Source organism: Arachis stenosperma, chromosome 4 (assembly GCF_014773155.1).
Source record: "Arachis stenosperma cultivar V10309 chromosome 4, arast.V10309.gnm1.PFL2, whole genome shotgun sequence".
In the NCBI taxonomy this organism is placed as follows: Eukaryota; Viridiplantae; Streptophyta; class Magnoliopsida; order Fabales; family Fabaceae; genus Arachis; species Arachis stenosperma.
The window spans coordinates 10,611,909-10,625,700 of NC_080380.1; the positions used below are offsets into that span (position 1 = coordinate 10,611,909).

The 13,792-nt window shown below is 36.3% G+C and overlaps 1 protein-coding gene across 1 annotated transcript; it reads right to left on the reverse strand.

The window, feature by feature from the left end:
- Positions 1-9,892: 9,892 nt before the first annotated feature.
- On the reverse strand, positions 9,893-12,150 carry LOC130976991 (berberine bridge enzyme-like 13). The gene is made up of 2 exons (XM_057901980.1): positions 11,117-12,150; positions 9,893-10,732 (listed from the first exon to the last, which is right to left on the reverse strand). The coding sequence occupies exons 1-2, from the start codon at positions 12,081-12,083 to the stop codon at positions 10,071-10,073; spliced, it is 1,629 nt and encodes a 542-aa protein (XP_057757963.1). The 5' UTR covers positions 12,084-12,150; the 3' UTR covers positions 9,893-10,070.
- Positions 12,151-13,792: the final 1,642 nt, after the last annotated feature.

Below are 13,792 nucleotides of genomic sequence, written 5' to 3' on the forward strand. Positions count from 1 at the left end.
ACAAGAATGAGTAAATGACTTAAAAATCCACTTCCGGGGTCCACTTGGTGTGTGCTTGGGCTGAGCATTGAAGCTTTCATGTGTAGAGACTTTTCTTAGAGTTAAACGCCAGCTTTTGTGCCAGTTTGGGCGTTTAACTCCAACTTTTGTGCCAGTTCCGGCGTTAAACGCCGGGAATTCTGAAGCTGATTTGGAACACCGCATTGGGCCATCAATTCTTGGGAAAAGTATGAACTATTATATATTGCTGGAAAGCCCAGGATGTCTTCTTTCCAACGCAATTGAGAGCGCGTCAATTGGGCTTCTGTAGCTCCAGAAAATCTACTTTGAGTGCAGGGAAGTCAGAATCCAACAGCATCTGCAGTCCTTTTTCAGCCTCTGAATCAGATTTTTGCTCAGGTCCCTCAATTTCAGCCAGAAAATACCTGAAATCATAGAAAAATACAAAAACTCATAGTAAAGTCCAGAAAATTGAATTTTAAATAAAAACTAATAAAAATATAATAAAAACTAACTAAAATCTACTAAAAACATACTGAAAACAATGCCAAAAAGCGTATAAATTATCCGCTCATCACAACACCAAACTTGAATTGTTGCTTGTCCCTAAGCAACTGAAAATCAAATAGGATAAAAAGAAGAGAATATACTATAAATTCCAAATTATCAATGAAACTTAGCTCCAATTAGATGAGCGGGACTAGTAGCTTTTTGCCTCTGAACAGTTTTGGCATCTCACTTTATCCTTTGAAATTTAGAACGACTGGCATCCATAGGAACTCAGAATTCAGATAGTGTTATTGATTCTCCTAGTATAGTATGTTGATTCTTGAACACAGCTACTTTATGAGTCTTGGCCGTGGCCCAAAGCACTCTGTTTTCCAGTATTGCCACCGGATACATACATGCCACAGACACATAACTGGGTGAACCTTTTCAGATTGTGACTCAGCTTTGCTAGAGTCCCCAATTAGAGGTGTCCAGGGTTCTTAAGCACACTCTTTTGCTTTGGATCACGACTTTAATCGCTCAGTCTCAAGTTTTCACTTGACACCTTCACGCCACAAGCACATGGTTAGGGACAGCTTGGTTTAGCCGCTTAGGCCAGGATATTATTCTTGTAGGCCCTCCTATCCACTGATGCTCAAAGCCTTGGATCCTTTTTATTTTTACCCTTGCCTTTTGGTTTAAAGGGCTATTGGCTTTTTCTGCTTGCTTTTTTTCTTTTTTTTTTCTTTTTTTTCTTTCTTCTTTTTTTTTTCACTGCTTTTTCTTGCTTCAAGAATCAATTTGATGATTTTTTAGATCCTCAATAACATTTCTCCTTTTCCATCATTCTTTCAAGAGCCAACAATTTTAACATTCTTAAAACAACAAATTCAAAAGACATATGCACTGTTCAAGCATTCATTCAGAAAACAAAAAGTATTGTCACCACATCAAACTAATTCAACTAGTTTCAAAGATGAATTCGAAATCCTGTACTTCTTGTTCTTTTGTGATTAAAAACATTTTTCATCTAAGAAAGGTGATGGATTCATATGACATTTATAACTTTAAGGCATAGACACTAAGACACTAATGATCATGTAATAAAGACACAAACATAGATAAACATAAAGCATAAAAATTTGAAAAACAGAAAATAAAGAACAAGGAAATTAAAGAACGGGTCCACCTTAGTGATGGCGGCTTGTTCTCCCTCTTGAAGATCTTATGGAGTGCTTTTGAGCTCGTCTATGTCTCTTCCTTGTCTTTGTTGCTCTTCCCTCATAGCTTTTTGATCTTTTCTAATCTCATGGTGGATGATGGAATGCTCTTGGTGCTCCATCCTTTTCTTAGTGATGAGCTTTTGAGATAAATCTCTCCATCTCCCAGACTCAGAGGTGGAAGCTTTTTCCTTCCCTTTCCTCTTTCTAGAGGTTTCTCTGGCCTTAAGTGTCATACATGGTTATGGAAAAACAAAAAGCAACGCTTTTACCACACCAAACTTAGAAGGTTTGCTCGTCCTCGAGCAAAAGAAGAGAAGAGGGAGTAGAAGCAGAGGTAAGGTAGGTGGGATCCTGTGGGGTCCACAGATCATGAGGTGTCAAGGATTTCTCATCCCTGCACCATGTGACGTGCAAAATGCCCCTTGCTGCAATCCTGGCGTTAAACGCCAGGCTGCTGCCAATTTCTGGCGTTTAACGCCAGCTTCTTGCCCTTTTCTGGCGTTAAACGCCAGTCTGGTGCCCATTTCTGGCGTTAAACGCCCAGAATGGTGCCAGACTAGGCGTTTAACGCCCATTCTACTACCCTTACTGGCGTTTAAACGCCAGCAAGTTTCTCCTCCAGGGTGTGCTATTTTTCATTATGTTTTTCATTCTGTTTTTGCTTTTTCAATTATTTTTGTGACTTCACATGATCATCAACCTACAGAAAATATGAAATAACAATGGAAAATAAATAGATAAAATTGGGTTGCCTCCCAACAAGCGCTTCTTTAATGTCAGTAGCTTGACAGTGGGCTCTCATGGAGCCTCACAGATACTTAGAGCATGATTGGGGACTTTCAACACCAAACTTAGAGTTTGGTTGTGGCCTCTCAACACCAAACTTGGAGTTTGGTTGTGGGGGTTTTGTTTGACTCTGTATGGAGAGAAGCTTTTCATGCTTCCTCTCCATGGTGGTAGAAGGAGAACCTTGAGTCTTATAGTTTACAATGTCTGCAATCTACGGAGCTTCCTGAATAACAAACAATTGCTCATCCGGAAAGGTTTCAGAGATCTCAGTAGGAGGAGGGATGCTCCTGCTACTGGTTCTATCCGGGACAGGTGATCAGCTACTTGATTCTCTGTCTCCTTTCTGTCTCTTATTTCTATATCAAACTCTTGCAGAAGCAACACCCATCTTTTGAGCCTGGATTTTGAATCCTGCTTTGTGAGTAAATATTTAAGAGTAGCATGGTCAGTGTATACAATCACTTTTGACCCTACTAAATAGGATCTAAACTTGTCAATGGCATAAACCACTGCAAGTAACTCTTTTTCTATGGTTGTGTAATTCTTCTGTGCGTCATTTAGAATACGGCTACCATAATAAATGACATGTAGTTTCTTGTTGTGCCTCTGTCCCAATACTGCACCAATGGCATGGTCACTAGCATCACACATTAGTTCGAATGGCAGTGTCCAGTCTAGTGCAGAGATAACTGGTGCTGTGATCAGCTTAGCTTTCAGAAGGTCAAATGCCTGCAGACACTCCTTATCAAAGATAAATGGCGTGTCCGCAGCTAGCAGATTACTCAGAAGTTTTGCAATTTTTGAAAAATCCTTTATAAACCTTCTGTAGAATCCTGCATGCCCCAGGAAGCTTCTGATTGCCTTAACATTGGTAGGTGGTAGTAATTTTTCAATTACTTCAACTTTAACTTGATCCACCTCTATTCCCTTGTTTGAAATTTTATGCCCAAGGACAATCCCTTTAGTCACCATAAAGTGACATTTTTCCGAGTTTAAAACTAGGTTGGTCTCTTGGCATCTTTTCAGAACAAGTGCTAGATGGTTAAGGCAGGAGCTGAATGAGTCTCCAAATACTGAAAAGTCATCCATGAAGACTTCCAGAAATTTCTCTACCATATCTGAGAAGATAGAGAGCATGCACCTCTGAAAGGTTGCAGGTGCATTACACAGACCAAAAGGCATCCTTCTGTAGGCAAACACTCCAGAAGGACATGTGAATGCTGTTTTCTCTTGGTCCTGAGGATCTACTGCAATTTGGTTGTAACCTGAATAGCCATCCAAAAAGCAATAATATTCATGACCTGCTAGTCTCTCTAGCATCTGGTCTATGAATGGTAAAGGAAAATGATCCTTCCTGGTGGCTGTATTGAGCCTTCTGTAGTCAATACACATACACCACCCTGTAACTGTTCTTGTAGGAACCAATTCATTCTTTTCATTATGAACCACTGTCATGCCTCCCTTCTTTGGGACAACGTGTACAGGGCTCACCCAGGGGCTATCAGAAATAGGATAAATAATCCCAGCCTCTAGTAACTTAGTGACCTCTTTCTGCACCACCTCCTTCATGGCTGGATTTAGCCGCCTCTGTGGTTGAATCACTGGCTTAGCATCTTCCTCCAATAGGATCTTGTGCATGCATCTTGCTGGGCTAATGCCCTTAAGATCACCTATGGACTACCCAAGAGCTGTCTTGTGTGTCCTTAGCACTTCAATTAGTGCTTTCTCTTCCTATGGATTTAAAGCAGAGCTTATGATCACTGGAAAAGTGTCACCCTCTCCCAGAAATGCATATTTCAGGGATGGTGGTAGTGGTTTGAGCTCGGGTTTAGGAGGCTTATTCTCTTCCTGAGGGATTTTTAGAGGTTCTTTTATTTCCTCTGATTCCTCAGGCTGAACATCTTTAAAGATGTCCTCTAGTTTTGATTCGAGACTTTCAGTCATATTGACCTCCTCCACCAAAGAGTCAATGATATCAGCGCTCATGCAATCATTTGGGGTGTCTGGATGCTGCATAGCTTTGACAACATTCAACTTAAACTCATCCTCATTGACTCTCAGGGTCAATTCCCCTTTTTGGACGTCAATGAGGGTTCGTCCAGTTGCTAGGAAAGGTCTTCCTAGAATGAGAGTTGCACTCTTGTGCTCCTCCATTTCCAACTCTAAAAAGTCAGTGGGAAAGGCAAATGGCCCAACCTTGACAATCATGTCCTCAATTACGCCTGATGGATATTTAATGGAGCCATCAGCAAGTTGGAGGCATATTCGGGTTGGTTTGACTTCTTCAGCCAAGCCAAGCTTTCTGATAGTGGATGCAGGTATTAGGTTGATACTTGCCCCAAGATCACATAGAGCTTTCTTGGTACAAGTACCCTCTAATGTGCATGGTATCATAAAGCTTCCAGGATCTTTAAGCTTCTTTGGTAAGCTTTTTAAAATGACTGCATTGCATTCTTCAGTGAGAAAGACTTTTTCAGTTTCTCTCCAATCCTTCTTATGACTTAAGATCTCTTTCATGAACTTAGCATAAGAGGGTATTTGCTCAAGTGCCTCTGCAAACAGAATCTTTATTTCAAGAGTCCTGAGATAGTCTGCAAAGCGGGCAAATTGTTTATCTTGTTCCGCTTGGCGGAGTTTCTGAGGATAAGGCATCTTGGCTTTATACTCTTCAACCTTAGTTGCTGCAGGTTTATTTTCTACAGAAGTGGTTGGAGAAGCCTGCTTAAAGGGGTTATTATCAGCACTTGCAAGTGTCTGACCCTTTTGTGGCGTTTGAACGCCAGACTTGGCTACCCATTGGGCGTTTAACGCCACTTTCTTACCCTTTTCTGGCGTTTGAACGCCAGAATCATTCCTCTCTGGGCTCTTACTGTCCTCAGAGGGATTTTGGGTAGTGGTTTGGTTATCCTCTGTCAGTTGTTCCTTTCTTGGCTTTTTGCCACTTTGAGCTGAATTATTCAATGTCTTCCCACTCCTTAGTTGAACTGCTTGACATTCTTCTGTTATCTGTTTAGATAGCTGCTGTTTTGTCTGATTTAACTGTGATTCTATATTCTTGTTAGCAATTTTGGTTTCTTGGAGCATCTCTTTAAATTCTGCTAACTATTTTGTCATCAGGAGTAATTGCTGATTAAGCTCAACAATTTGTTCTTGAGGATTAGGATCAGTAGTTACTGCCATAGCTTCTTCTTTTGTAGAGGACTCACTGCTTGAGTATAGATGTTGATTTCTAGCAACAGTATCTATGAGCTCTTGAGCCTCTTCAATCGTCTTCCTCATATGTATAGATCCACCAGCTGAGTGGTCTAGAGACATCTGAGCTTTTTCTGTAAGCCCATAGTAGAAGATGTCTAATTGTACCCACTCTGAAAACATTTCAGAGGGGCATTTTCTTAGCATACCTCTGTACCTCTCCAAGGCATTATAAAGGGATTCATTATCCTCTTGTTCAAAGCCTTGGATGTCCAGCCTTAGCTGTGTCATCCTTTTTGGAGGGTAAAATTGATTCAGGAATTTGTCTAATAACTGTCTCCATGTTTTTATGCTTGCTGTGGGTTGGTTATTCAACCACCTCTTAGCTTGATCTTTTACAGCAAATGGAAACAGTAATAATCTGTAGACATCCTGATCCACCTCTTTATCACGTACTGTGTCAGCAATTTGTAAGAACTGTGCCAGAAACTCTGTAGGTTCTTCCTGTGGAAGACCAGAATACTGGCAATTTTGCTGCACCATGATAATCAGTTGAGGATTTAGTTCAAAGCTGCTTGCTTTAATGGGAGGTATACAGATGCTACTCCCATATGCAGCTGTAATGGGGTTAGCATATGACCCCAGAGTCCTTCTGGACTGCCCAATTCCACTTAGATCCATGATGGAGAAAGGGAGATGATGCGGATATTATTTTATTTTTATTTTTTTATTTAATTAAATGTGACCGAAAATAATAAAATAGAATAAGTGGAAAATAAAATAAAATTTCAAAAACTAAAAGAAAATAAAATCAACGCAAATTGAAAACTAAATTAATTAATTAATTAAAAAGATTTTGGAATTAGCAATTAAAAAGATATGATTGAAAATTATTTTGAAAAAGATATGATTGCAATAAAAAAAATGATTGAAAGGATATGATTGAAGAAATTAAAAAGATTTGATTTTTGAAAAAGATTTAAAAAAATCAATTTTTGAAATTAGAACTTGGACTTGACTAAAAAAAAGATATGATTTTGAAAATGAATGCAAAATTTCGAAAATTATGAGTAAAACAAGGAAATGATATTTTTTTTATTTTTGAATTTTAATGAGGAAAGAGAAAAACAACCAAGTGACACTAAACTTAGAAATTTTAGATCAAAACAAAGAGAACAAACAAGAAAACTTTGAATGTCACCAAGAACACTTTGAAGTTCAAGATGAACACCAAGAACAAGTTTTTTAAAAATTTTTAAGTAAATAGAAGCACAAAAGACACCAAACTTAAAATTTTAAGAAAATCCAACACAAATTTTCGAAAAATTAAAGGAAAACACAAAGAAGACACCAAACTTAGAAATTTTTAAAGATCAAGAAGGGACTACAAACATGCAAATTCGAAAAATTAAAAGAAAATAAAAGCATGCAATTGACACCAAACTTAAAATATGAAACTAGACTCAAATCAAAGACTCTAAACCAACGAAAATAAAATATTCCTAATCTAAGCAATAAGATAAACCGTCAGTTGTCCAAACTCGAACAATCCCCGGCAACAGCGCCAAAAACTTGGTGCACGAAATCACAATCACACTTTTGCAATTTCGCACAACTAACCAGCAAGTGCACTGGGTCGTCCAAGTAATACCTTACGTGAGTAAGGGTCGATCCCACGAAGATTGTCGGCTTGAAGCAAGCTATGGTTATCTTGTAACTCTTAGTCAGGATATCAATAATTCTCAGATTTAATTGTAAAAAGTAAAAGAACATGAAATAAATACTTGTTTTGCAGTAATGGAGAATAGGTTGAGGCTTTGGAGATGCTATATCTTCTGAATCTCTGCTTTCCTACTGTCTTCTTTTTCATGCACGCAAGGCTCCTTCCATGGCAAGCTGTATGTTGGGTCTCACCGTTGTCAATGGCTACCTCCCGTCCTCTCAGTGAAAATGTTCAACGCGCTTTGTAACAGCACGGCTAATCATCTGTCGGTTCTCGATCATGCCGGAATAGAATCCAGTGATTCTTTTGCGTCTGTCACTAACGCCCAACACTCGCGAGTTTGAAGCTCGTCACAGTCATTCAATCCTCGAATCCTACTCGGAATACCACAGACAAGGTTTAGACTTTCCGGATTCTCAAGAATGGCCGCCAATGGGTTATAGCTTATACCACGAAGATTCTGATTAAGGAATCCAAGAGATACACACTCAATCGAAAGTAGAACGGAGGTGGTTGTCAGGCACACGTTCATAGGTGAGAATGATGATGAGTGTCACAGATCATCACATTCATCAGGTTGAAGAACAAGTGGTATCTTAGAATGAAAGCAAGCGTGATTGAATGAAAAATAGTAGTAATTGCATTAATCCATCAAGACACGGCAGAGCTCCTCACCCCCAACCATAGGGTTTAGAGACTCATGCCGTAGAAGATACAATAATAAACGTGTAATGTGTCATGAGGTGAAGATACAATAGCAAAAAGTTCTATTTATAGTGAACTAGTGACCTAGGGTTTACAAGAATGAGTAAATGACTTAAAAATCCACTTCCGGGGTCCACTTGGTGTGTGCTTGGGCTGAGCATTGAAGCTTTCATGTGTAGAGACTTTTTCTGGAGTTAAACGCCAGCTTTTGTGCCAGTTTGGGCGTTTAACTCCAACTTTTGTGCCAGTTTCGGCGTTAAACGCCGGGAATTCTGAAGCTGATTTGGAACGCCGCATTGAGCCATCAATTCTTGGGCAAAGTATGGACTATTATATATTGCTGGAAAGCCCAGGATGCCTACTTTCCAACGCAATTGAGAGCGAGCCAATTGGATTTCTGTAACTCCAGAAAATTCACTTCGAGTGCAGAGAGGTCAGAATCCAACAGCATCTGCAGTCCTTTTTCAGCCTCTGAATCAGATTTTTGCTCAGGTCTCTCAATTTCAGCCAGAAAATACCTGAAATCACAGAAAAACACACAAACTCATAGTAAAGTCCAGAAAAGTGAATTTTAAATAAAAACTAATAAAAATATAATAAAAACTAACTAAAATCTACTAAAAACATACTGAAAACAATGCCAAAAAGCGTATAAATTATCCCCTCATCACACGTCGAGTACCCAACGTCAAAGCCAAGACCACGAGTTGTTTGAGCTCGACATCTTGAAAGCTCAGGACTCAAACAGGGAAACTGTTCATACCTTGTCCCAAACAAATAAAGCGAGGCCTAACAAGGATAAAGGGTCCAATTCATAAAGGAGGCCCACTCGGCCTCTTTAAAGAGGTCGGACGTGCCAACAAAGGACCGGTTTACTTATCCAAGTGAGTAACCATCTCCCTGAATCTCTCATGCTATCGCTATCTCTCCTAAAAGATAGACTCCAACAAACTCGCAAGATAAAGGGAACGGTTATCCAGCAATGAAGGTGGAACTACTCTAACAAAGGTGGTTGACACTCTACTACAAATATCCTGACACCCTTCAGGTATAATTTACGTTCTAATCTACTAGAAACCTGCCAAAAGTTCTTACTGATTTAAGTATCAGAATCTTTTGCAGGTACCACGCCTACCTCCTCACGAGGAACTCGGATGGCGGCACTTCGATGTAAGAACAAGTCGGATGCTGCCTCATAAGAAATTTTTGGATCATATGTTCGGACCCAAATCAACGTTTTAGATAATTCTCGAAACAGATGTATTAAGATCTTTTTTTTTTTCAAAAAGAAATATGAAGGATATATATATATATATATATATATTCAAGATTTGTTTTTAAAAAAATTGAGATTGAATTTGATGTATATTAATGTTAATAACGAAGGAATAATTAAGAAAGATTTAAAAAATAGAATTATGAGATTGACTCAGATGCATATTAGACTTAATAATAGAGATTAATTGAAAAAGATAAAAAGAAAAAAATAATGAGAAGATTGAATTGACGGATATATCACATGTTGTTTACTTTTTTTTCTCCATTTTCGCTGTTAACTACAAAAATATGAAAAAAATTTATATTTTACTGAAAATGTATGTGAAAAATTGAGAATAAATAATTTAAGAGTGCGTTTAATTTTTATTTTTATTTTTTATTTTTGTTTTTAGTATTTTCTATTCGCAAAAATTTATGAAAAAAATACGAGGTAAAAATAAAAAGCAAGATTTTATTATATTTATTGTTCTGTTTTTTTTTCATAATAAATAGAATAATAATTTTCTTAAAGAAGGATTATTAGATGGAGACCAAAGTAGTTGGAAATGAAAATTATTGGAACTATATATTGAGTGTGTATTCCTCTTTTTATTTATTAATGCATAATATTATCTACGTACAACTTCTTTTATTTTTCAAAATAGTAAAACAAACTCTTAGCTTTAAACATTTTAAACCTTGATTGATAGATCTACTGGGATACTTTGTTCATGTCTAAAAACATTTTCAGGATCCACTTTTCTCTTTATTTTCACAAGGCTTTTGAAGTTATTAACTCCATAATATACGTTACCCCATGCTGCTGCCTCTGTAAAGTTTGTGGCATTCTTCTTGTTCACTCCTAAATCCAGATCTCTGTAGTTCACATATGCTGCCCTGCTTTGAGTATCCATAGGAGGGGTCATGTACTTGTAAATCTCCCTAATCCAATCTAAATGCTTTGATACATCCTCAGATGCATTATGCCACGAAGTTAAGTACTCAACCAGATAATCGTATTCTGATCTATAAAAAAATGGCGAATCATAAACACTGTGATCCAACAATGCTCCACCCAATGGGTTCCAAATCAGTAAGGGATCATCTTCTTGAAGCAACCTTTTTGATAACTCTTTAAACGCGCCTACTTGACCTGAAAAAATATCTGACTTGCCTTTGAAGTAGTTTTGGAATGTTGATTTTCCTTGAAGCAGGACATTAGGGTTTGTATCATTAGGATAGCCAGCAATATAGAGCACAGATTTGATCCAACTCATTTCCAAACAATCTTTTTCCGTCAAACCTAACTTTGGGAAGTTCTGTTGCATAACTTTGAGGAGTCTATTTGTATCACCTACGTTTGTTGTAAAAATACAAATACAAACATTAAATACAATACAATTTGATGTTTTATATTAGATATATAACTATTCATATATTTTACTTTATATTTTAAACTTTTAAAATAAATAGTATCATGATAGGGGATCAAAACTTTTATGACTTAAAAATTTAGAGTTCAACTATTCTTTATCTTAAAAGATTCAGAATTTCATTATAAGATTGGAAAAAAAAAGAGACAATTTACACTTTAAGTGTTAAAATTTTTTTTTCCTATCTAAGATATGCTAGATATATCTGATTTGTCTAACAATTTTTAATTATCAACTTTACTTAAATTTTCATCTTATAGAAAACATTGAAATGGGGATGCATTGCACATTTTAAAGAGACTCACCGAGAAAGAGGGCATTGTAAGAAGTTGAGATGGTTCTCCCAGTTTTATTAGCAGCAGTAACTGGTTGAAAGATGACTCTTATGAAAAGATCATTGTCAATAACGGCTGGAGCCACATCTTGCCACTGCTTAAAAATGTCTTCTGCGCCTTGTTCTGTTGTCTTGCTAACTGTAAATACGGTCACAGATTTTGGCACAGGAACAAGCTTTATCTTCCACCAAAGAATGATCCCAAAGTTTCCACCTCCACCTCCTTTAATGGCCCAAAACAGGATTTCTCCCATGGTTTCCCTGTCAAGTAATCTACCTTTGGCATCAACTAGTTTTGCGTCGAGGACGTTGTCGGCTGCAAGCCCATACTTCCTTACCATGGCTCCGAATCCACCTCCCGCAATGTGCCCTCCAACACCTATGCTTGTGCATATGCCTCCAGGGAATCCATGAACTGCACTTTTCTCTGATATTCTATAATAAACTTCTCCGATTGTGGCTCCTGCTTGAACCCAGGCACTATTGTCTGTTATGTTTACATTGATTGTACGAAGCTTAGCCAAATCAATGATTATGAAAGGAGTTTCAATCTCAGAAACATATGAGACTCCTTCATAGTCATGGCCGCCACTTCGTATTCTCATGTGAATACCCAATTTGTTTGAGCAAATTACTGCAGCTTGGACATGTGATTCATTCAAAGGTGTGAATATAAACTCTGGTTTTGGCGTTGAAGGTGTCAAATATCTTAGGTTTTGTGCTGTGGAAGAAAGAGTGCTAGTGAATAATGATTCGTTTTTTCTAGTGATAATTATTGTAGAAAATTGTGTTGGATTACTTGAAAAATATGAGCTTAGACATTGGGTAAAATTTTCTTCGATTGAAGCTGAATCTATCAATAAAACTGATAACAAAAGCACTATAATTGACAAGTATGAAGAACTTGGTGATGATACCATGGTTTTATGATCGAACATCTCAGATGTTATGTCTATGATTCTAATTCTAATATATAGTACAACGTAAGTACCAATTCATAGAATTAATGATATCATTTTAAATAAAAGAATAAACAAAACTATTCTCTTAAAGTCTTATTATAAAATAATAAATGATTTCTTTATTTGAAAATTAGAAAGATATTTAATAGAATTGACTAAAAGGATATATATATGACGAATCATATCTGCACTTTATAGAACGTGTTAATTGAGTAGAATCATCACAGAACAAAATTCAAATTTTATTGAATTAAGCATTCAATCATATCGCTTTAATTAATAATAGTATATATTCATACTAATTATTTAGTAATAAATCACAATAGATTTACCTTTGTAACTTTTTATGTTTTTATTTCTTAACCAAGTCGATGTCTATCTCTTTTTTATTAAGTTTCCAAGTAAAATAATATTAGTATTTAAATGATAATAAATTATTTTAATTTGCTAAGACCCATTATATTGTTCACTAAATGATAGTAAGCTGTATCAAAACGTGTGAACAATTTAAAGACGGAACAATTTTATATATTATTAAAAATAATTTCGCTAGATAAGTAATTAGAATATGGGTCAACTCCATTCAACTACAATATGAACTCTAACAAAAGGCCTAATTAAATAAAAAATACCTTATAATCTTATGCAAAAGTAACTTTATTTTCACCTTTCACTCATACTTATTGAAATTTAATAAAAACCATCTTGGTTCTCTCTCCCATAGCCGCACGACTCTCTATGGTCTATGCAGCACATTTCGCTGTGCTATCGAATGTTCGATGTCGATCGTGACTAACCGTCCGACCTAAAAAAAATGCCCGATTGTTTTTAAAAGAAAACATTTAAGTTTTTTTAAAAAAAACATCCGATTATATACAAAAGAAAAGTCCACCAAAGCACAAACAACATTTAAATGAGCCACAAAAAAACATCCAATTTCATCTCTGGTAAATATCGAGTGATTCAAAAGAAACTGCGCGATTTTTCTACATCTTACTAAACAATTTTTCTACGTCTTTCACAACACACAACCTCTATTTTCAAATTGAAAAAAAAACATTCACCAAAACAGAAAAGATACACTCGAATGAACACAAAAAAACATTCAAATAACCCATAAAGAAATATCCGATTCCATCTCAACCAACCATCGAGTGACCTAAAAGAAACGACGCAATTCTTCTGTAAACGTCAACTTCTACGTATTACGTGTGCATTTATAATACGCTATTTAAAATTTTTACATATTTTATTTATAGTGTAAACGATATTTTTTTTATAGTGTAAACAAAATATGCTCATAATTAATTTGTTTATATTGTAAATGAAATATATAATAAAATGAAAATTCATAAATATGTAATTTAAAACGGATAAAAAAATGTTTAAATTATTTATTTATAAAAAAATTCCTCAATTAGGCTAATATGTGTGTTTCAATATAGGAAAAGTTTAGGGAGCAGCAGTTTTATTGAATTTTGGCCAGCATGTAACCAGTAAAAAAAGGTAAGCCATTGGATGAAATCTCACACCAATCTTACACTATCAAATCATCATTGATAGCTAGTTGATGACAAACAATCACAAAAATTACTGGCCCCTAGCATTGCTCTTCAATATATATATATATATATATATATATATGAGTTTTTGGTGAGATTGTTGTGTTGTTCTTTTAGCCTGCA